Consider the following 24332-nt stretch of genomic DNA (forward strand, 5'->3'; position numbering starts at 1 on the left):
AGCACTTATTCACGTGGTTAGCCCCATTGGCTTCAATGGGAATTGCTAAGTGTACATCCATGTGCGTAAGAGTTGCTTTTCACTGCAAGGTTGCACAGTGACTGAATTACATTAAACTTCACTTCCAGCATTTCAGGGAAATATGTAGTATAGTCATGCAGAGGAATGCATAGTTTGGAAAGGAAGGTGGAGAACATCGGGTGGATATCCAAATGCAAGAATAGCCACATAACAGTTTTACCAAATGGTATTAAAGACCATCCCCATTTATTGGTAATGTACATAAGCATCTGGATGTGAATTTAGAATTTTAGACTAAAAGCACATGGCTATAAAAACACTTGGACTGCAATAGCAAGGAGAAACTACCAAGTCAAGTACTTACAAACAACTATACAGCAGCTAATAAACCAATTTTCTCCTCTCCCTCTCCCCCACTCCCCAAAGAATCCTATACTTTTGGATTTGTCATTAGACATCCAGACGATAATGGGAATTTAGGTCACATTATCTTTTATCCCATTAATTTGTGTGGAAGACATTCAAGTTGTTAAAGAATCAACTGATAAGGATTCAAGAATGCAGTTCTCTCCCAGCTGAGATTTCACTGGAAACAGTAGTCTGAGCCCTAGATTGAATGAGGAAAAAACTGGACAGTATTTCTGCCTCAGTAAGTGAACTGAAAAGTAAGAGACAGTATTTAAAGGAGTCAAAGTTGTATTTGAAAAATCATCAATACTAATTATAATAAAGACTACAGTTTATGAAGTCTAAATACATACATTGGTTCACGGTCATATTTGCCCAAGTCAATTACATAAGTAAGTGAAATCTATTACTACCTTTCCAAGAATAGCAAACAAGCAGTCTGAATTTGTGTTCAAGTTATATTTCAATGAGGTTTTTGATCTTAAATTGAAAGTAACACCTCCCTTTGCTACTAAGATTTAATTGATACCAACACCAATTCCTTTAGGCTTTCATCTAAAAATAAAAAGGATGACATTTTTCAAAGCAATGCAAGAGTTTAAGCTAAACATCTTCCATTAACACCTGCACTGCTTTGAAATACCCGTGGTCCTGTGAGATGTTCTGTGAGGTAAACCACTGTACCTGCATGAGGCTCATTACAAGATGAAGGCCTTAGTGTTTAACAACACTATAGGTAAATAATAAAACCCTGAGCACCCATTCTGCAAACTGTTCAGTGTAGGTGGACCCCTAGGCCCTCATTGAGCATCACTAACAAACAATTCAAGAAGAATGTGGATACATTTGAGAGGTTTCAGAGTAGCAGCCCTGTTAGTCTGTATCCGCAAAAAGAACAGGAGTACTTGTGGCACCTTAGAGAGTAACAAATTTATTTGAGCATAAGCTTTCGTGGGCCGAAAGCTTATGCTCAAATAAATTTGTTACTCTCTAAGGTGCTACAAGTACTCCTGTTCTTTTTACATTTGAGAGGGTTCAGAAAAGAACCATGAGAATGATCAGGCCTTTTAGTGAAAAACTTAAGGAGCTCAATCTATTTAGTTTAACAAAGAAAAAGTTAAGGGGTGACTTGATTAAATACCTACATAAGGAACAAAAATTGGATAATGAGCTCTTAAATCTAGCAGACAAAAGTACAAGATCCAATGGCTAGAAATTGAAGATAGACAAATACAGTCTCAAAATACAACTGGGGTTGCCAACTTTCCAATCACACAAAACCGAACACCCTTGCCCTGCCCCTGCCCCACCCCTTCCCTGAGAGCCTGCCCCTGCCCTTTCTCCGAGGTCCTGCCCCTCCTCGAGGCCCTGCTCCCCTCACTCCATCCCCCCTCCCTCTGTTGCTTGCTCTCGCTCATTTTCACTGGTCTGGGGTCGGGTGGAGGGGGTGAGGGCTCCATCTGTGGGTGCGGGCTCCAGGATGGGGTCAGAAATGAGGGGTTCAGGAGGGAGCTCCAGGCTGGGGAAAGGGATTAGGATTCAGGCTCTGGGGTGGGGCCGGGGATGAGGGGTTTGAGCTGCAGGAGGGGGACTATGAGCTGAAGCCAAGAGGTTCGGAGGGGGAATCAGGGCTGGTTCAAGGGGTTGGAGTGTGGGCTCCGGGCGTGAGTTTGGGTGTGGGAGGGGGCTCGGGGCTGGGGCCAGGGAGTGATTTGATGGTTTTCTAAAATATATGGTCTAGTTCAAAACAGAAAACCAATTCAGGGAAGGCCTATGGCCTGTGTTATACAAGAGGTCAGACCAGATGATCACAATCACTGTCTGTCTTTATAATCCAGGAATATATGAACTTTGGAGGATGAGGGTCCACGCATGCAGAACAGATTGCAATATCATAGCCTTAAAACCCAGTTCAGCACATATGTTAACATCATGCTTAATTCCCACTGCTGTCAATGGGACTTAAGTATCTACTTAAGTGTTTTGCTGAATTGGGGCCCTCAATGAGTGCACATACTACTTGTGTATGCTTACATGAGAGGTGGAAGGTTCTCTTTTCCTGGTGTAGTTGCGTACGCATTTCTTGGTCTTTGGTGATATTTGGATACCAGTGACAGTAACGCCTGAAATGATTTCAGTGTTAACAAACCTTGCAATTTTATTCCGATATTTAGTGTTTTCATTAATGTCCCTGCCTCCCGGAGTCATGCATTTGTGAAGATCTTGGGTTTCATTAAAAAAAATTTTTTTTTTTAAAATGCTAGCCTCTCTCCTTTACTGGGTTTTTGATGATATGCATAAAAAGACAGAATAAAACACTGTCTGAAGAAAGAAATTAGGTTTCTTTTCATCCTGAAATTCATACGTTATCACCTCCATTACTTTAGACTAGTTTAGGTTTCATGCCAAAGAATACACCTTTTTAAAAAAGGTAAGGTGGTACACTTTTTTAAAATGCAGACTTAGAGCAAAACAAAAATATATCCAGAGAAACTCTATGCAAAGTTACAAAATGGTTTATTCTGTTTTCAGTTTTGCACGGAGTAGTTTACACTTTTTTTCTAATTGAACCCAGTCATTAGAAAAACTAAGGATAAAAGACAAACTATTTCACTATTGTTTTCACAGTTACGATTATTATTTCTGGGTCTTGCCATGCATCATGTCAATGTGTATTATTTATGCATATTATTCTAGCAAAAACATACATGTTGATGTGTAGTAAAACATACTTTGCTTAGTACTACAATAGAGCAACCTATGAGAATGAAATGAGTTAAATTTACTCTGGCCATAGCATGCTGGAATGGGGGAAAATGCAATTCACACCAACCTTGACTCAAAGGGCAAGCTGCATCCAAAAAAAGGCAATTTACAAGCACCCTCCAGGAAAGAGCAGACAGTTGGGGAATGCTGCTTTATCAAGCACAAGGGTTGTGATGAATCAGTCACCCTGACAGATCTCCTAGCCCCATCTCTTTCCTGGTGAGCTCCACCCATTTTGTGGACTGCAATGACCAGCATCAGACCTCCAAGTGGAGCTGGGCAATTTGTCCCTCCAAGACGGATTTTTTACTTCTGAGGTCCAGTCTGGTTCTTCTGCTAGTTAAGGGGGGAGGGATGGCTCAGTGGTTTGAGCATTGGCCTGCTAAACCCAGGGTTGTGAGTTCAATCCTTGAGGGGGCCACTTAGGGATCTGGGACAAAAATCAGTACTTGGTCCTGCTAGTGAAGGCAGGGGGCTGGACTCAATGACCTTTCAAGGTCCCTTCCAGTTCTAGGAGATAGGTATATTTCCTATTATTATTTTTAAAGCAAACTGTGCCTTTGGGTAAGGGCAGAAGAGAAAGTGTTAGCAACAACTTTAAAAAGTGGTTTTAGGTAATTTGATAAAACCAAGGAAGGGTTAAATGACTACAAAATAAAATAAAAAACACCATTTTTCTTTCATTACATAGGTTGACCAAAAAGCTTCTGAAATCAAAATTAAACCCTGTATTCCCTTCCACTCCAAATACTCAGACTCCCACTCCCTTTCTCTAATAAACAGTGGCCAAACTGATTTAAATGAAATCTGTAAAAGAATTTGTGCTGGGAAAGAAATGGCATGTTTGAGCCCAAAGCAAACTAAAACCACCAAGTTATAAACCTCTCAAAGAGAAGGTTTATAATGGAAATGCCAACAGACCTTTAACTATAGTGGTGCTGTTAGGGGCCAACATATAAATAATTTTAGTTTTTGTGGTCACCTCACCATAAATTAGATACAGTGCTAGTAGAAACAGTAGGGTTCTGATTCAGTAAACAGTAAAGACCAAGAGTGCATGTTTGTATTTTAAGACAAGCATAGCATAGATACGACATTGGCTCTGAAATGAAGTCTATAAGGGGCTGTTGGATAAAAAAATTTGTAGTAAGCAAGCCATGTTCTAAATTCTTGAGAGCCTGTAAAGTAACAGCTCCTTAACAAGCTCTGCTGCCTACTGTTTCAATCTTCTAGGAATCCTTTAAGCAAGTTACCAAAAAAGCTCCATTCAACCTTTGTATAATTGTCTCTTTAGAAAATTCATAGCGTGCACACACAGTATAAAGCACAATTACTCATACTGGACACAAGCAATTGCTGAATACAATATATACGTGAGCACATTCTGCAAAAAAGGAGCATGTGATGGCTACACAATGCCACATTAGAGTCACTTGCTTTGTTACTCAATTTACACAGGTGCTTGTTACATCATTAATAAATGGCTTGGCATATCCTAGTTTGTCTCAGTGGAAGTGTGATGCACTTAGAGGATCAGATATACTGGCATGGGGAAGTCAGAATTCTCTCTAAGGCAGCCTCGTCTCCTATGCCCTTGGCAAGATGGGTAAGAGAGGTAACCAGTGGTACCAACAGCACACCCCATTTAAGTTTCCATATGGGAGAATGTGGGAGCTCTAAGTTACAGCCAGGATTCAAGCAGAGGCTACCCAAGAGGATGCCCTAATTCAGTGAATGTTCTTAGTTGGCTCATCCATGCCGTCTTCCTAGTCAGGACTGCCCTAAAAGTGATAGTTACAGCAGATTTACTCTGACACCAGATCACCCTCAGAACCCTCTGCTGAGGTGTATCCTGGGCTGAATGTATCCCAAAGAAAATCAGATGTAGGCATTATTAACCAGAGCCTTACTAACTCATTATTCCACCAAGCTAGTAATATTCACACATTCTCTCAGCAGACCCTTAAGAGTGCTATAGTGAGTTGAACAGTTTCAAAGTATACTAAGATTTACTACTCTACCCAGAAGTATTACAAAATAAACACTGAATTACATTTAAAACTAAAGACAAGATTGTGCCCCAGTACACTGAATAAAACTCCTCCCACACTGTCCATACAGGGCTTACTCAAAGAGTATGTCTACACTGCAGCTGGGAGCGTGCTGCCCAGCTCGGGTGAGCAGACGTGCACTAGGTCTGCTCTAGCTAACCTACTAAAATCAGCAAGGTAACCAGAGTACGAGGGGCAGAAGCTCAGGCTAGTTGCCTGAGTATAAACCCTCCCAGACCCCTGGGTGTGTACTAAAGTGGCTACACCCAGCTATCCTGCTATTTCTAGAGTGCTCGCTCAAGCAGAGCTACCGCATGACTATCTATTCAAGCTGGGAAACACTGTCCCAGCTGCAGTGTAAACATACTCAAAAATGCAGCTGGGGTGTGGGAGTGGCAGGTACTGCACACCCAATACCCACTCAAGCAAGAAGACAGGGAGAAGGTGGAGCCATGCCACTACTTTTCTACATGCCAGCCACATGGGAAGCACAAGAGGGGCAGGAGAAACGGCACTCTGAAGAGGAAGTGACACAAATTACTCCTCCCATGTTGTCCTCTTGCTTTTGGGAAGAGGAAGTTTTCACTGAGTCACAATTTTTTTCTGGGGTCTTGAAGCAACAAACCATCCCATATTCAAGGTAGAGTTCAAAGCTCAATCTGATCTTAAATAAACAGTGTACATTTTAAGATACAAAATCCTCAGGCTTTATTTTGTTGTGTGTTAATTTACCAGCAGTAAGTATCCCAGTCACCAGTGCAAGTTAGCAAGAGTCTACTGTGATAATCGTGTTTTTTCTTGAAAGCTTCATTCGTTAGAGATACAGAAAGACTATCTAATTTTTACTAAAAGTTTGGTTCTCTCCAGTAGCCAGAACTCTGCTTAACTTGAGGTGTGTGTATATCTTTTAGAGAAGATGTAATAAGTAGTGTGTCATCACAAAAGTGACCATATCTGCCAAGAAATGCCTTTGCTAGGGAGCATGACACACTTAAGGTTGTAAATAGAATAACCATTACTAGCTTGATTCTGAATTCCTCCTTCCCCCCCCCCCACTATCTAAATTCCACGAAAAGCTGGTTTCTACTCAAAATTTCTTATGCATGTTGTCTAGCCAGATGATGGTTTTATGGTGATGGTGGTGCTTTTGTTTCGTTTGTTGTGAAATATTTGAAATATTAATCTGACAAGGTTTACTGGTTGCAAGTATGAAAAATAATACTTTTTCCTCCTGGAAAAGTCTACATTTTTTCCAGCGTATTCCATCTCAAATGCCTTGTTTGGAAACTCCAAATGTATTTCACTCAGTTGTCTCCAAAATCATCACTTGTGTTTTTGACTAGTGGCAATTTTAGTAATAGTAGGCAATCATTGCGTTATTCACAAGTCTTCAGAAACCAGTAAACCTTATGAATTAACACAGCTAACTCTTCATGCATCCAGATTAATCCAAGCTTCAAATTACATGTCCAGTCCTTTCTGATATGTAATTAAATTTTTAAAAATAAAAAAATAGGTCATAGGTGCAACCTTGCCAACCACTTACATGTCATGTACACTCACAATCCAAAAATATTGCCAGAACAAGATAAAGTCAAAAGAAGGCTGCTTCAATATCTGTGGGTTTGCAAACGTACTGGTGGTTGTGACCAGACATACCCAACAACTGTGGCTTTTCATGAAGCAGAGGAAGTATACAGAAACTGAAAACAATATGACAGCAAGAATGCATGTTATCTTTGACAACACACAAATCATCATACTGTGTGGTTACCCAATAACCAGGGTCTTACAACAAAGTACAGAATCAAGCAAGCCATATCTTTTAAACAAAAAAACAAAAAAAACCCACAACACTAAACATCAGATCTCTCATTGGCAAGAATATTGCAGCTAAACATTAACAGAAAAAAGAAAGAAAAGTTTGCCGACATTCTACTCAACTTAAAGGGCCATCCTCAAATAATTTACGTCAGTATTTTTTAAACACCTAAAGGGTTTAATAAAATTTTATACAATGTTTTCACACTTTTTTTTCATTTCAGTGGAGATATTTTTATTTTAACATTCCCCTGGAGTACTGAAAAGCCAAACACAACTGCACTGTGCTGAGAACCAGAACCAGAAACGTGAAGCCAAACAAACTAGTTTTAGGGCATGGTTTTCAAAAGCACTCAATGTTGGCCTAACTCTGCTCCATTGAAGCCAATAGTAAAATTCCCTTTTATTCGTCTTAGGAGAAGAGTTAAGCCAATGCTGGGTATGCTTTATAAAATCCCACACTCAGCGTCCAAGCTAAGTGAACTACAAGGATTAATGAAGGAATGTAAAAAATGCAAAGGTTTTTTTTCTCCCCAATTAAGAGTTAAGATCTCAGGTCAAACTTCTAACGCAGCAAACCATTTTGCTTTCATTTCAGTTTTATATTATACTTGGCATGGAGGAATCTTAGTTACCGCAATAATCCTCTTTTAACCCAGGAATGGGGTTAAATGAATCTTCCATATTCTCTGTGTTACAGTGAACTCTATGCTTCCTCTCCACCAAACGAAATATTACTTGTCAGACTCTGTGAACCTTGGCATATGTCTTAAATTCACATCTCATGAGCAGTACAGGGCTATGCAGTTTCATTTGGTTATGCACTTTCATTTAATACAAAGTAGTGGTACTTCTACCTGATTGGAAGAGGAACAAATTTAATCAAGTTAATCCAGAGATTCCACATAGTTTCAGGTAATCCAAGATCAATCCTTTCAAAGAGAATGACCCAAGATGCTGAACCAATGAAAAACTGACATAATTAATGCAGATACCGCTACAAACTGTACTACTTTCACAATTTAATTTTTCTTTTTTTTTTAAATAAAGACTGATTGCTTGTTAGAACATGTTCCCTTATCAGCCCCACTTAAAAAGAGAAAAGTAAAAACAGAGTGGTGCCCTCCATTATGGGGCTAGTAGTCTCAAACAAATTGGCTTCTTGCAGTGTCACTTGTAATCAGATGCATTTTTAAATATATAAATATCCTTCCTTGCCCAACCAGCTTCATAATTTTAAGAAATAAATGGAAAGAATCCTAATGCAAACATCATTCAGATGGGACCCAACAGTAGGTTCAGTTTCAGACCTATTGATCTTGACTAAATCCATTTAAAAGATCAATAAGTGACATTTTCAGAAGTGAGCTTCAAAGCCCCTACTCTGCAAGATATTCTGTGTTGGTGGACCCCTGCACCTTCAGAGTTTATTTATTTTTTAAAATAGCATAAGATTTCCATGGGGCTGCACACAGGCACAGGAGTCCACCTCACTGCCAAGCAGCTAACAGGATTGGAGTATTTAGGAAGCAAGGCACTGAGGTACAATAGTCTCATGGATGTCAATGGGACTACTCGCGTATCTAAAAATCAGACATATGCTTAAGTACTTTCCTGGATCAGGGTCAAAGTGGGCAAATGCAATTTAAGATGTTAATGCAGATTGTCTTGTTGAACAAGTGGTTATACACATGAAAGTGCACCTGTTAATTTAAAGTCTATTTTGAGGCATCTTTGAAAACATCTAATGGGTTTTCTCAGTCAGTTACAGCAATTGCTTTTACTTGAGAAAAAGATTTTGACTACATTATTTTTGTATGCTAGATGAAACAGAAAAATCTATTATACTTTTCTTTAAACTAGAGGCTTCATTAAAAAAATTCCCCATAACATTTAAAAATAAAAAAGAATGAACAGTTGCATATAGCTTCACAGCAGCCTTTGCATTCCAGAGGCACCAGCCTACACCACCTGCATCCCCTTAAAAGTTAAAGCAGTTATAAAAGGCCAATCACCTAAATAAATTAAAAAGAAATAAGGTTTTCCCTTGGGATTACGATAGACTAGAGTTTGAATTTCTGTAGCCTTTTTCTCACTTTGTGTATCCCAAAGCACTTCACTAAGGGGTGAGTTAGACACTGGCATTAAAGCGACTGCAGACAAATAGAGCAGCCATTAGAAATTCAGTAACAGCTCACATATTAGAACCAGTTTTATTGAGAAAAGAAATTAATGTTGGGCATAATTCCAGGGTTATCCCCATCTCTTTTCAAAGGGTGACATGAGGATCATGAACTTCCATCTGGACAGTTTTCCTTTAACCATTTTTGAACATAATTTGTGAAAACACAATAGAATTGTAGAAAATAGGAAAAGAGCTATTAGATCATGTAACCCATCCTCTTGCCAGTTAAATATTTTTCCCTACAGAATACTTTCTAGTGCTTTGCCCAGTCTATTTTTAAGCATATCAAGAGGATTGGCTTCTACCTCCCATCCCTCCTTGGAAAAGTATTCCATAATCTATTAAGAACATTGTTAAGAAGTTTTTCCTGGTGTATTCAGCCTACATTTTTCTTTAAGAAAAAAAAATATATATATATTTACAGCCCATTACTACTAGTTCTATCCCACTAGACCACCTAAATGATTCCCTTCTCTCCTTATCATTTACACCTTCAAATATATGAAGATGAATACTTTCCTCTAAACACCTATGACTTCTTGGCCAAAAAACAAAGTTCCTATTATAGCCACACTATATGTTCAACTTGAATAAATCAATCCCTCCATCCCTATTTCTCTCCCCACTCCACCTTTTTAAACATATTGATTCAAACTTTGTTTACCCATTCTCGGTCTTCTAATACCTCTCCAGTTCTCCAACTGGCTCAGTCAGTGGTGGCACTCTCCACTGCCCCCTAGGCCAGACAAAGACATCCACTCAGGGATGCATTCTTATACACAGGTACAAACAGGTTTTGCATCATTGAACACACTGAGGTACATCCCCTCTATGCATTACGGTGTTGCCTCTCTCATGGTGCGGATTGGTTCTAACAAATAAGTCTATTCATCATATTGTTCTTTTGTATTGTTTATCCATCATATTGTCCTTTTATACTGTCTTTAGACTGGGTCTGCCTGCTCCTTGTTATCTGTGTAGGTGCCGTCCTGGCATACGTTCATCTTATTAGTACTTACATGTGTATACGCTCTTGCCAACTTCTGTGAGCAGGGCATGCCTCTGGCTCACAGCCTAACTTTGCTTTATGTTAGCAATGTCTTGATCATTACTTCAGTTCAGGCCTCAGACCGGGCCTGTGATACCAAGGGTTTATGCTCCAGGGCCTCCTCTTACTACAAGGGGTTTATTACAGGAGCGGATGAATGAGATTCTGTGGCCTGCATTGTGCAGGAGGTCAGACTAGATGATCATAATGGTCCCTTCTGACCTTAAAGTCTTTGACTCTATAATATGTAAAACCAGAAAACAGAAGTCAAGTGAGTAAATTTGTTACCCAAATTCTTTTGCCGCATATTGTCCAAGCCTGTTGATCTATTTATACTGAAAGTTTATAAATTTTCATGTGTTCAAAAACTTGCATTTTATAAATAGCTAGATTTCCAAGATTTTCAATACTTTCTGGTTGTCCAAACTGCACTTCCCTACTTCCTACTTCTTGTCAAAGACTTTAGAAATAGTCAGTAATTCAGAAACTTTTAAAATAATGTATAACCCTCAATTTTAGTGGTCCAACTTTCATTCTAATATTTCTTCTTCCTTCACGCCTGCCTGCTCCACTCCCAATTCACCTGTAAATCCCCTTTATATTACCACCTACCTCTTTGATTATCAATACCTCATTTGGCTTTCAGAATACTATCACGTTTTGCATACCATCTTTAATATAAACAGTCACATAAAATAATGTATACTGTAGTCTGAATGACAAAAAGCAGCAGTGCAAAACACATTGCATGTAGACTATATTAAAGAATTCAGCTATAACACAATAAGGAAGAGAGAAAAACAAGCAGTACAGTCAAGGAAGAAAACAATGGACAAGACAAGAAATGGAAAGGGGAGAGCAGAGGAAGGAGACAGTGATGGGAAAGCTCTTCCCGATGTCAGGAGCAGTACAGATTATACTGTATAAGGGGAAAAGTTTGTGAAGAGGGCTGGAGCACGTCCATGAGAGTTATAAAAAGGCATAAACCCAAAAATATCAGTGGTGCAAGAAGTGGAAGCGGGCAGAGGAGCATCATCTTCCACTTATAATAGGTTTGCCAATGAGTAAAAGGGTTAGAGATCATGACTGGAAAAAAAAATAGTTTTGAAGATGTTCCTTCTTCTGGATATTGTTCCAAGGATCCTAATAATTAGTTTCTACTCCAAACAGAAACACACACACACACCCTCTCTCTCTGAGGAGACAACTGAAGTGCCTCCCCTCTCCATATGCTAGAACAAAGAGTACTGTCTCTCTCACAGCAGAGATGACAAATCCAAAAATTATGGAGTTTAAAGGACCATATGTAGACAGCGGCATCAGAAATAGGGCATAGGCACTCAAAAATAATTAGTTTTGAGAAAACAAAAATCCTCACATCTCTGGAAGTTTGTCTAACGGAACAAAAAATTGAACCAGGAGTGTTGTTCAAAACATACTTCTAAACCTTTCATACTGCCTGCACACATCTCTTTTAACTTGTGCATAATTTTGTTCTGCTTTGAGTCCTCTTAAAGTATACTCTGCTGGCCTGTTTGCTTGTATTAAGCATATCCCTAAGCCATTTATGAAGGCATCAGCCTGCACAACTACTGAACTGGTCAGCTATACTGAGGCATAGCTGCTTCACCACAACAAAGGCTCTTTGCTCTGGCATCCACTGATACAGCACATAATTTTTAGCAGTTACTGCAATGGCACAATCAGCTTTGCTTGGGAAAAATACATACTGGATCTTTTCTACAGCTGACATTATGGCTAGTTTGGATTTGACCATGCCGATCTGCTGCCTTGGATGCTATGATCATGCCATCCACTATAAATATTAACTTCTTCTATTTGGCAAAAGCATTATAAAGTCAAAAAGTTCAGATTTCAGGTGCTGCAGTAAGAGCACCTTAAACTGTTTAATGGTTAGGATAAGCTGGTGGAAGGCAAAGAAAAGGGAAATCCACATCATCAGTTTTGGGATGGTTGTGGAAAAAGGAACTCTGCCCTTGTGTGACTATTTTCAGCCTGGAGATGCACAATGAGCTGTTCCAATATATAGGTGGTTTGCCCCCTCCTTAATCACCAAGTTAGCATGAGAATTGTTCTCTACTTCACAGCCCTTTTTAGGCAGCATCAGATCACCATCTTCCACGGATTCTCACAAGAGACATAAAAATGTCATGGCTGCATTATGTGGTGAAAGAAAACCCATTTAAATCTCATAGTCAGACTGACAATACTTCAGACATTCCTGGAGACAGTCTTGCCTACAGCTCTGGGAAGTTAAAAGCCAAACAAGCTCACAGATTGTGTTTTTATATACCACCTTTAAGAGACTTCAATACCAAGTATTTTGAGTAGAAGAGCTGATGGATATCGTATCCTGGATTTTTTCACTAGTCTTTAAAATAATTATATTCTTGTATGACAAAAGTTAAATATAAAGGTTCACAACACTGATAATGAAACATACATTGTTCTTAAAATTATAAAAAATTTTACATGAACAGATCAGCTGTAGTTTTAGACACAGCATAAAATATGCAAACATACTAAATTCAATATATTAAAGAAGTATTACTGTGAGCTGCAAGCCTAAAATGTTCTATGAACAGTCAAATCAGAATCCTGTAACTTCATAAAACAAATATTTTGGTTTTGTTCTGTTGTTTCTGATATACATTGAATACGTTCCTTTATATATGACACAATGGGAAAAGAGTTTATCTGTGGCTTACTGTAGTAAAATATTTACTTAGAGTTAAATCAGTATTATACCCCGAGGCTATATCTTGCTTCCACTGAAGTCAATGGGGTCAGGATTTTATCCCTGTTAAGGAATAGATTTTGACACCCTGACTCATGAGGAGATATTCTACCCTGATTTCAAAGGAAGTTAATTTTAATATGCTACATATATAAGCTTCTTTGTGCGATAATTTGTATTTATAGGAGGCTGTTGGAAAGTTGCCAAACCAAAATCTTTGCTGAGCCAAAACTGAGTCCAACCAAAAAAAAGGATCAATTTATTATTAGTCTAATTATAATAGACATTTATTGGTTTTCATTGTATCCTCATTAGGCATGGAATATTTATATTCATGATGCGCAAGCAGTAGAACGAATCTCCTGTTTTTAATCACATCAATATAGTGCTGACAATGATGGTACAAACTTTCTCACATATATCTGCCAACGATCCTAATCCCCAATGTAAAGTGATTGCCATCTCTAGACAGTATTTAGTTAAAATCTGAATGCAACAGTGGGAAATGAGAAGTATTTTCCAAAGTTAATTAATACAACACTGTAGCGGGTTTGTGTATTAATTTCCAATTAGAAACTCCTGAATCTAGGCGGCAAGTGTATATAACAGTGATACTCAGACTGAAGCTCTCAAGCTGCAATTTTCTCTTTAATGCATCTCCTGTGGCTCTTTGCAGCACATGATATTAAAAGACTGTGTGATTTAATTATTAACCACTCTAAGTTGCATCTGAAGAAGTGGGTATTCACCCACGAAAGCTCATGCTGCAAAACGTCTGTTAGTCTATAAGGTGCCACAGGATTCTTTGCTGCTTTCACTCTAAGTTATTAACCAATAAGGATGCTTTTATTATGTCATTAACCCAGGGATCTCAAACTCGAATCACCAGGAGGGCCACATGAGGACTAGTACATTGGCCTGAGAGCCACATCACTGCCACCTTTTCATATAAAAGGTACAAAAGCCCCCCACTCCGGGCTCCCCTTCCATGAGGCCCCATCCCTACACTGCTTCTTCCCACCCCTTCCCCAAAGTCCTCACCCCAACTCTTCCCCCTCCCTGCCCCTATTCCAACCCTTTCCCCAAATCCCCGCTCCTGCCCCACCTCTTCTCCGCCTCCTCCCCTGAGCACGTGGCTCCCCACTCCTCCCCCCTCCCTCCTGGAAAGTGCTAAGTGCTGCCAAACAGCTGTTTGGCAGCACAAAGTGCCTGGAGGTAGGCAGAGGAGTGGGGACGTGGAACACTGGGGGGGGAAGAGGGAGCAAGGCAGCCCACAGGAAATAACTCTAGGGGGGGCAGGGGGAGTCACAGGGAGCTTGGCGGGCCACAGGAAATAACCCCATGGGCCACATGTTTGAGACCCCTGCATTAACCACTTGCAGTTGAAAATAAAATAATATTTGGTCAGTCATTCTGCTGTGAGAACAGTACATATAGATTCTCTCTCTCTCTAATATAGATAATTTTTTCATATCTTAGCTCATAGAGCCGAGAAGCGATATATATCACACACACTCTCTGACTGCCCAATTATTATCATTATTATTGTATCAACTACAATATAAAGTACTATAGTAAATGAAACAATGAATTACCACTACTGTGGCTCTTTTGGTTAATGTTGATTGCCAATGTGGCTCCTGAACCTGAGATCTGTGTATAACTGGTGTACAACAAGCCAGTTTCACACCAACCAAGAAAGGGTGTCATTACTCCATGGAATTCTAGATCTGTCCTGAAATAAGCCTTATAAAAAAGAGTAAAAAATGCAAATAAACTGTCAAATTAATGTTGAAAACTGGAGGTCATATGTATTCATTTCATTTGGAACCACGAACCTCATATATTGGAGGCCAGCACTTTCTCCATGAGCTCTACAGCCCAAATGATTTCCAAAAGATTATTTGGAATGTAAACATATGCTTTCACAAAACAGACAAATATTTAACTTCCATTAGGAAACAGCATTACTCTGGGCACAAGTGGAACCATCTGTCAACAACGCTCTATAAATGTACAGATACAAGGATGATTGTTCATGTCTCTTGCCTTCCATCCCTAGCCCCCACACCACTGCATTTCAAAACACCACAAGGCATGTAGATTTCTAGGGGAATTACTGTACTTCTGTTGGTCATTAGACCAATATTAAATAATGCAATCAAGATATACAGTAATTCCTCCAAAAGATCCTTTTATGGACTTACTGCTTAATGTTATGTTTTATTACTGAATATTTTATCTTTTTAATTCTTCTAATGCGGCACTTAACACAGAACATACCCTGCAATTGGCACTAAACCAAATGTAAATGGACAAGTTATATCTTGTACAGTTAATGTTATCTTTATCTACTAGCTAGCTAAATATTGATTTCCCTTCCCCCCAAAATGCTAAGTTGCTCATGATATTTTGCATTTTACTGGCATTACAAACTAAGTGAGAGAATTTTTATTCAGATAAGGCAACTATGTCTGTTATTGCTTTAACCGAATCTCCATTTTATATTCCCAAGCAACAACAAAAAAGCAGCCAATACAATAGTTTGAAGGGAATGTTTTAAAATAAATTACCTCAGTGAGTTCTGGGTAGAAAGAGAACAGGGAACATTTTCAGAAGATAACCAATCCTAGCAGGCAAACAATTTGTGAAATTATACCTGGAGTGGTGTAACAAAGGGAACCACATAAAAGGTCACAATGCTGCCAAATAGATAAATATGACATACTATGTTTCAGTGGTTCTCAATCTGCTTGCGGCCCAGTCAGCACACAGCTGCGGCCTATGTGACATCCTCAGGGCCAAACAGGTAGTATATATATTGTGTGGATACGGCCCACATCACACACAGAGCTGCATATACGGCCCATAATGGTAAACAGGTTGAGAACTACTGCTATGTTTAGAAGAAAATTATGCAAGAAACAAGGGAAAAAAATGTGGTAGAATCTATTCCCAGGCTAACAATTTAATTTTACAAATCAGAAACAGATATTTTGGCTGTGGAGTAAGAACCCTTCCTTCCACATCCTGTCAGCTGGTATCTTCAGAGTTTTTCTACCCTCTGTTCACAGAAACAGAGAAAAATAATGTCCCCCAAACTTCAATTGCCTGGCCAAATTCAGCCTCAGTTAGCTCTTGAAGGGAATGAAACTGCACAGACTAGAATCAGAATTTGCCCTTGCAGACTCTCTATCATCATGATGATACACAAATTAGAAGAACCCAGTTTGAACTTCAGCTCCTAGGGCCAGTTTGCAGGACTGCCAGCTTGGAGAGGTTGGGGGGGAGGAAGGGGGAGAAGGAACATCTTTTTACTTGTAAACTGAGAAAGTTTTATCTGAAGTCAGTAAAAGATAATAAATATGAAACCACACAATGCCATTTACAGAGTTATTTTTAGAGTAGAACTGCAATTAAACTCTGGATGGCCAAGAATGATTGTCCCAAATAGTTCAATAAAACTGTCTGGTATTTTTTGTTTTAAAATTTCAAGACCACCTTTGCTATGTTGCAGGTTGTAAAAAATTTAGACAAGAATTAGGCTTTAATAATGATCCGTTACTGTGACTTTTTTTTAAAACATCTAATTTTACCCAAGAAAATGGAAAAGATTTGCATATTTTAAAAAGTGTCTCCTGACGCATGCAATACTAAGGTCTAGAGCAGTTTCCAACTTCAAGAGTATACAAATATTACATATACACATTCCAATCATTTCCAAACCAGAGACAAGAGAAAGTTTGCTACATCTCACCGTTAGCCATTATGGGATACATTTAGTATGTTCTACATAAACACTGAAAACATTTGAAAAAATCATTTTAAAAAATTGTCCTGCCTTTTTATTTTTAAATCATTTAACTGACACCCTAAACTTTAAGCTAACATTTCCCAAACAGGAAGTTGGTGGTTTGTTTTAGGAGGGGTGTGTGCAAATAGTTTGCTTACTAATAGTGCTGTCCTAGGAAACTTGGGGCAAAAGAAAGGACCAGAGTGCTGAGAGAAGGCTCCGTGAGTTCAGATCCAGCCTACAACCACTGCTGCAAAGCGTGCAGCTAAGGCTTTAGGTAAAGTCACAGGCAGCTTCTTGAAGGCCATCAGCCTTCCCTCCCTACTCCTGCAGGAGACTCTAAGGCTGCTGGCTGTGGAAACACTTGAAATGTACCAGGCTGCAAGATCAGGCAGAAGCCTACACGCCCAAGCTACCTTTCTCTGTTGCTGCAGAACTCCTCTCAGCCAAGAGAGCACAAGTAACATGCCCCAGCCTTTAGAGAGGGCCAAACACCACACCCTGAAGCAACTGTGTGTGCCAATGCATGTGTTAAGGGAGGCAAGCAGCCCAAAAGCAATAAAAAAATTAACAAACCCAAGAAAAATATATAACTGGACAAACAAAGGATAGGAGGGGAAAAGAAAACATTAACAAAAAGGGTTAGCAACTGTGCCAGGATATGGCACAAAGAGTTGCTCATAGCAATAACAAGAAAGAAAAAAAAAGGGGGGGGGCAAGGCAGGGGGTAGGATGCACCAAGAAAGAAAAGTCTTGTACAATATGCAGGATTATATATTTAGCAAAGAGACTTACCACCAGAAACAGGGGCATCCATGAAAACAGCTCCCATTTTTTCAACTGCTTTAGCTAGTTCTTTTGAAACGGCAGGGTCAATAGTACTGGAGTCTATTAACAATGAACCTTTCTTCACTTTCCTTAAACAAAAAAAAACAAAAACCCCAATATCAATAAATAAAATATTTGTAACTAAGTAGAAACTGCACATGACGACATCTCTGTCACTGGCTAGTAAAGCCAATGCACTCCATGCAAGAAAGTGACCATGGATCCTTTTCAGATCACAATCTTAAAATCCTAGTGAGACAGACCTGCTAAGGTACCAACATATAAACCTGTTCCCCTTGAACTTCATTATACAGAGTTATGGGTTTGTTTGGTTTTTTTTTGTTGATTTGTAAGTTTGGTTTTGATAATCCAAAACCAGTCACTTAAAATGGACTAACAGCTACACAAAACCCTTATGAAACTGAACAGAAAACGGATGTTCTGCCTAAATCCTGCTATAACACAAAGGATCAAGATGACTTGCATTGTTTAGGTACAAATTCTATCAAATAAGATTATATATAGTTCCATATGTGGCAGACTTAAAATATGTTTATACAATGAATGGTAGAGTACTGTATACAGGTATATAGATGCAACTCCCTTCAAACTTTTAAAGTTACATACACAATGGATCTTTTTTCCATAAGCAATTTCTTTCATATAAAAGTATCTGATGAGAATTACCTATTTCTTTCAATGTAACAACCTCCTTTTATTTACCACCCGAACTTGCTCTAAATAAAAACTATAATTACAAATTGTAAATCCAGCAGATTGAAATAGGTAAGAGAAATGTGAAGCAACATGGAAAAAAGTTGTGGGCTTGTTGGTTTTTTTTCTACTGGGATCTGGTAAATGTATGTAGCATGCAAAAGTTCATTTTTCATATTGCACCTTTGAAATGTACACAAAGTAAAATGCAGATATCACACACAAAACATATCTTTAAATGGCAGCTGGCCATATTTGGGTCAAAAATCAAATTCAGACTGCTTCTTTGCCTCCTTCCTCCCCACCCCACACACAATTCTTGCTCAAACAACCCATAACACTCAGCTCACATTTCCAATTTTAAAAAAAAGGTAATTTAAAGCTATATATTAGGCAATAAAAACCCATTCTATGATATGTTGTATCCAATTTCTATTTAGAGTACAGGGCAAATACATTTAATTTTATTTCTGTATCAATGTGCTATTTCTGTATCAATGCAACATTGTTGCAAGTACACAAACATCTTGTTGTTTAACATAAATGGTTAAATTTTGCTCTTGGATATACAGATACAAAGATTTTTGACTTCTAGCCCATACTACAACTCCAGACTCAAACATTACCCAACATATGACGTTCTCGTCCTACTTAACAGAAGAAATGGACTGGGGAGACTGGCTTTTCTTAGGCTGTATCCAAAGTAATTATGAAGATACTATTGGGTTACCTTCCTCCAGGTTCATAACAAGCCCTCAAACAGGGGACTGATGGAAGTCTGTGCCACCACACAGAATATAGACCAGAGGTTTTCAATCTGTGGGGCACACTCCGGGGGGGAGGAGGGGTGCGATGACACGAAGGAGCCCTGGCCCCAGAGGAAACGCAACTAAAAATTATAACTCAGCGGGGAGGGCTCAGCTCACACAAGTTTGAAAACCACTGATGTAGACCCACACCTCTTCTGGCAAAAGGAAACTTCTGGAGTATGACTAGGGTCATTCTTAAGCTCTTGGGATCAATGCTTTCTTGGCAAGAGTGAAGAATCCTTAAAAATGGTCAAAGTCCAACCTATTATCAAAAAATGATACCAAAAAAGATCAACACACAATCTGGCAGTTACTGCTAGTCTCTAGCTTTCCTTTACTGAGTGAAGGAATTGAGAAGGCAGATCCTCAGGTTGGGGTGAAACATCCAACCGACATCTTGAGACAGGAGAGAAGGAAATTCCAGCAGCGTTTAACTGCTTTCAGGATTCTAGGTTCCCTACAGCTTGAACTCACTGTCAGAGTACTCTTAGACCTACTGGCTGCCTTTGACACACGATTAAGTGCTACTGATCCACCCACGGAAGGCAGCTACTGTGGAGAAAGCCATGCCGTAAACTCATCAGGTTTAACCTGAATAGGTCCCAAAGCATGGAGCAACTACTCTTCTCCAAAGGTTCTAATCTACAGATTCCTTCAGGGCGCTATTCTGTCCTTCCATCTTACCAGTGATTAAGGCAATAGATTGCAGGGAGAAAAGTTTCCCACTCCTCTGCTGAACACAGAGGGGAGCTCCCCCTCCTCTCTCTGGTTTGGGAAAGGAGTGCTCCCCCACAGTTTCTCCTCCTCCTTGCCTAGTGCGGTAATGCACCCTGTACCCGCACTGAGTGTCCACACATGCTATGCTTGGCCAGGGTATATGCTGTGACAGGCATATACCCACATCCACAATGTCCCTTTGTGGTAAACAATGTTAGTGCTACCACTTCAGGATCTGTAACCCAGAGTCTTGTGCATAACAGGAAACACTCTGGGAACCGCTTTGTTGCGAATTGCTGGTACGGTATGGCACCTTCACACTTTTGGCAATGGCAGTTCCCTCTCACCTCTGCCAAACTGCATGGAAGGCATGGAGCAAGTGTATGATGATGTGGTTCTGCTCCTGCTGGCAGGACAAATGTTCGTGTAGTGCAGTACCAGTTATTGGATGGAATAGGTCCAAAACTATTTGAAACACCAAAGATGGCTGACCAAGAAACTGCATGCTTTATGGGGAGCACTTAATCATTCTCAAATAACTGATGATGTTATGTAAGGTTCTGGGGGGACGGCTTCCCACATTTCTTCTTCACAATGTTTTCTCAAACCGTGCTTCCAGCACTTCGCTGTTACGAATGGGTACACCCCAGGTGCGGGTGGTGAGGCAGGATGAGTCATAAAAACACCGCTCAGTGTCATATCTTCAATGTTAATTTAGTTTGGTTTCTTCTGTCTGTATTATCGCTCAAGTTATCAACAAAAGCATAAAGACATTTCAGTTAACTTCTCTTCTGTTTTCCATTCTGGTGCTTTGGACAGCAACAGTTATTTCACAGCTTAGCTCACTGTCATGAACCCTGCTTTTCTTTTTTTTAAAATTGCTAGGGGCAAGAGAGATGGAGAATGAATTGCATTTCTGTGGCACCACAGTTATAGAACTCTCAGTCGTGCTGCGAGTCCCGCTGACCCATCCCAAACATGTGGGAAATATCCCATACTCGGAAAACAAGGTGCACACACAAGTGAAGTGAACGGAAACTTTTATTTAAAGAGATACATGGAGCACAGAACTACAATATTAACAGGCACTACAAATGAACAACAACAAAAAGATCAAATTCCCAAACATTACTGTCTGTGGACCCATCTCCTTGTCCTTCCACTCCCCCTCACCCTCAGAAGGAGGGGAAAAACAGACACAGAATATTGTGCAAGGGGGCAAACAACGATGACTCCTGGGTGGAGTTTGGGGGCTGAACACCAGCTGGTATACAGCCTCCGGCTCATGCTCATCGTTCCACTCCTGCGTGTTCTGGGGAATTCCCCTGCAAGGGGTTTCAGGTGCCGATGGACGATGTTGTGACAGGTGTCCAGCATGCTCCTTCCCACCATCAGGAGAGGATGGTGGGTTGGATCCACCACATCGGCAGCAGCCTGCTTGGCAGCTGGAGGAGCAGTGAGAGGAGGCGGCAGTGCCTGTTCCTGGGGAGGAGCAGTGGTCACAGAGGCGGGCAGGGCCCAAAAGTGTTCTGCCACCAGCTGTTCTAGCGGCTGCATGAGTTCACAATCCCGTTCTCTCTGGGCATACTCCTGTTCACTGTGGTGTGACTCCAGATCCAGGAACTAGTTCATCAGTGCCTCATCCTGCCTAAGGGCCCAATTCTCCCTCACTCTAAGGAACTCAAACGGCTCCTGCTCCTTCTGTCACTGCCAATGAGCAGGTCCTCCATGGCCCTTCTTCGTCTGCTATCTCTGGGACACTGCTTCTGCCCTAACCCAGTGGAGTGGGTTGCATTATATTTTATATCTTCTTTGAAGGAACCTAAGGAACCCCCCTGCCCCCATAATATAACTGTGTTGCCAAAGGCCACAATATTGATACTTTTTAGCATCTCAGGAATGCAACTGTTAGTCTCCTTCCTTCTGAGACCACTTTTGCAGCCCATGAGGAAGGTGTCGAGGATAATAATGGGAATATACCTACAGTATATTATTAAAATGCTGTAATGTTCACAGTGCGTGGAGGGGCTGGTTGGGATGGGGTTTAGTTCCTTTCCAGGGGTACATTACCACTTATTTATTTGTTCTTTAAATGCTGGACACCGTTTGAAGAACATAGTACTTTTCAAGGTACTGACATGAAAAAAGAAAGGTGTACTTCCAGTGCTGTGGAGGGGCTCCAGCCACCTATGTCAGAGAGAAGTTTTTACTAATGGCCACCTATCTATGTATTGCTGAGTGGAGGGGTTTGGTGAGCTATGAAGGTGGACCAAGAACATTTGCCCTGGCCTTAAACCTGAAGAATCAGTTTGAATTTCAGCTGCAGGAAAAATTTGTTGAATTATGCTTATAGGACTGGGAGGCAATCTGAGAGGCAATTGACCATATTCCAAGCTAGTAGACAGTTCCCAGACACAAGAGGAACAGAGAATCACGAAGAATGTTCACCCACCCCCTAGCCAACTCTGCAGCACTAGAAAGTCCAGCCCCTGTGTCCGGTAAACAGCACTGAAAGGGGCAGAGAGTCACACTGCAAGGGTATTTTCTTCCCTGAACTTTCTGATTAACACTGCAAGCCTGTCACCTCTCCACTGCTAAAGGACACAGCATTGTGTTTGTGCAACTGCCAGAGAGGATCCTTCACCCACTTCCGCTTCACCCGGTTCCTGCAGAGTGATTCAGCACCAGAGAGGCCAGACACCAGGGACTGGGAACGGTCATAAACATCTGAAATGGTCATCAGGAGAATGGACTGCTCTGATACTCCTCGGTCAACCAAAATGTTCCCTTTCTGTTTCCAGATCTAACAAGGCCTGCACCAAGTCACTAACTACTCCCACTTCCCTTCTGCAGGCTCCCATTTGGAAAGGAAAGGGGGTGGGGCAGAGGGATGATTTGGGGTCTTTGACCAGCCATAAGTGTCATAAAACTGTTCTTCTACCCACTTGGACCCTTTACATACACTCCTTTTCCCTCCAGTTCACACAGCCCAGGGACTATCACTGTTCACGGTGTTGGCAGTGAAATGAAGAGACATAGGGACTGCTCGTTAATAATCTTTTGTTATGGCTTCTGCTAAATGCATTACAGTGGTTCATGGAATTTCACTGAAATCATTGATTTACAGCTATGCCCTGCTTGGGGACCATGTCGAGGTGGAGCAGGGAGGTGGGGCAGCTTCAGGAATGTATCACCAGAGCAAGAGGGGAACACGGGGGTATATTGCAACTTACCAGTTTGGGGTTCTGGTTCCTGCAGCGGCTCTCGGTCCTCCTCAGGCTCTTCAGGGAAAGGCTTCCTTAGCCAGGTCTGCTGGGCAGAGGTACAGAATCACACGCTTCTCATACTTCAGGTCTCCCAGGGCTTCCTCAGCAGTCCCCGCTGCCTTCTTGCCCTGCCTGTCAGTGCCATCATATGAGGCCAGAGAGTTTGAGAAGGTGGTCACGAGCCACTTCAGAGTCTGTACTTGGAGCCCTGGGGAGCACCCAGTTCAGCTCATCATAACATGGGCATGTGCTAGGTCCCCTCCTGGAATGATTGTTCGAGTCCATCACCCTCCGTGTACAGGAACCTCAGGCACTTCCAGAAATCCCAGCACTGGGATGGAGTTTGGTGAATGCCCGACTCTTCCAGCCTCTGTGAAATCTTCCAGTAGAGGTGTATGCTCCTGCTACTTCAGTTGAAGTTGATGACAGTGTACTCTGACCACACCTTGATGAGCACACTGGTATGCTCCAGAGACCAGTTGGCAGCTCTTGGAACATGATCCACAATGGTCTGTGCTGATTAACAGAGCAGTTCCCCAGAAAACTGTTCTGAAGTGCTCAGCGCAGGCTGCTACTAATGGTGGCAACAGGAGATAAGGGTCTGGCAGCAAAGGGATCAGTACATTGTGGGAATAGCCCTGGAGGACTATTGAGACTCGTGACCTGGTACATGCCCCTTGTTCCTGTCCATACTGCACTGTAGAACATATACCCACATCCCTCATGCATGCTAGCTTTCTTGCTGTGCATCTCCTTCAGGAACCTGCTTCAGGTCTTCAAATGTAGACAAGGGAGAGGGGAGGGTTATTGCACAACACTGCACATCTAACCATGTACAGTTGCAAGGGTAGATGTAGCACAGATATCCTATGGACTCTAATATCATCAATATTAGACAAGCACTCTTCCTTCAACATGTGTAGAGCAAAGATTCTCTATTCAAGTTAAAATGTCTGACAAAACTGAGGGCTTAGGTGAAAATAGCTGGTTCAAGCTCAAAACAAAACAAGATTGAGGTACTGATCAGAAAAAGGAAGAACCTCACGGAGCTGGCTAGAACTCACCCCTTCCCGCCCCTGCCCTCACACACCAAGGGTTTCCCCCACCAATCAAAATGGTGCAGAACCTTGGAATCCTGCTAGGGATG

The 24332-nt window shown here is 40.8% G+C and overlaps 1 protein-coding gene across 3 annotated transcripts in view; it reads right to left on the minus strand.

Annotated features, from left to right (window-relative positions):
* The window catches only part of HIBADH (3-hydroxyisobutyrate dehydrogenase), a 144932-nt gene that overhangs the window by 78801 nt on the left and 41799 nt on the right, over positions 1-24332 (minus strand). For all 3 annotated transcript variants that reach the window (XM_039523431.1, XM_039523430.1, XM_039523429.1), the window contains one exon: positions 17647-17768. In XM_039523431.1, coding sequence (XP_039379365.1) covers positions 17647-17768 — 122 coding nt within the window. The remainder of the gene's footprint in view (positions 1-17646; positions 17769-24332) is intronic.

This window comes from Mauremys reevesii, linkage group 2 (assembly GCF_016161935.1).
Source record: "Mauremys reevesii isolate NIE-2019 linkage group 2, ASM1616193v1, whole genome shotgun sequence".
Lineage (NCBI taxonomy): Eukaryota > Metazoa > Chordata > Testudines > Geoemydidae > Mauremys > Mauremys reevesii.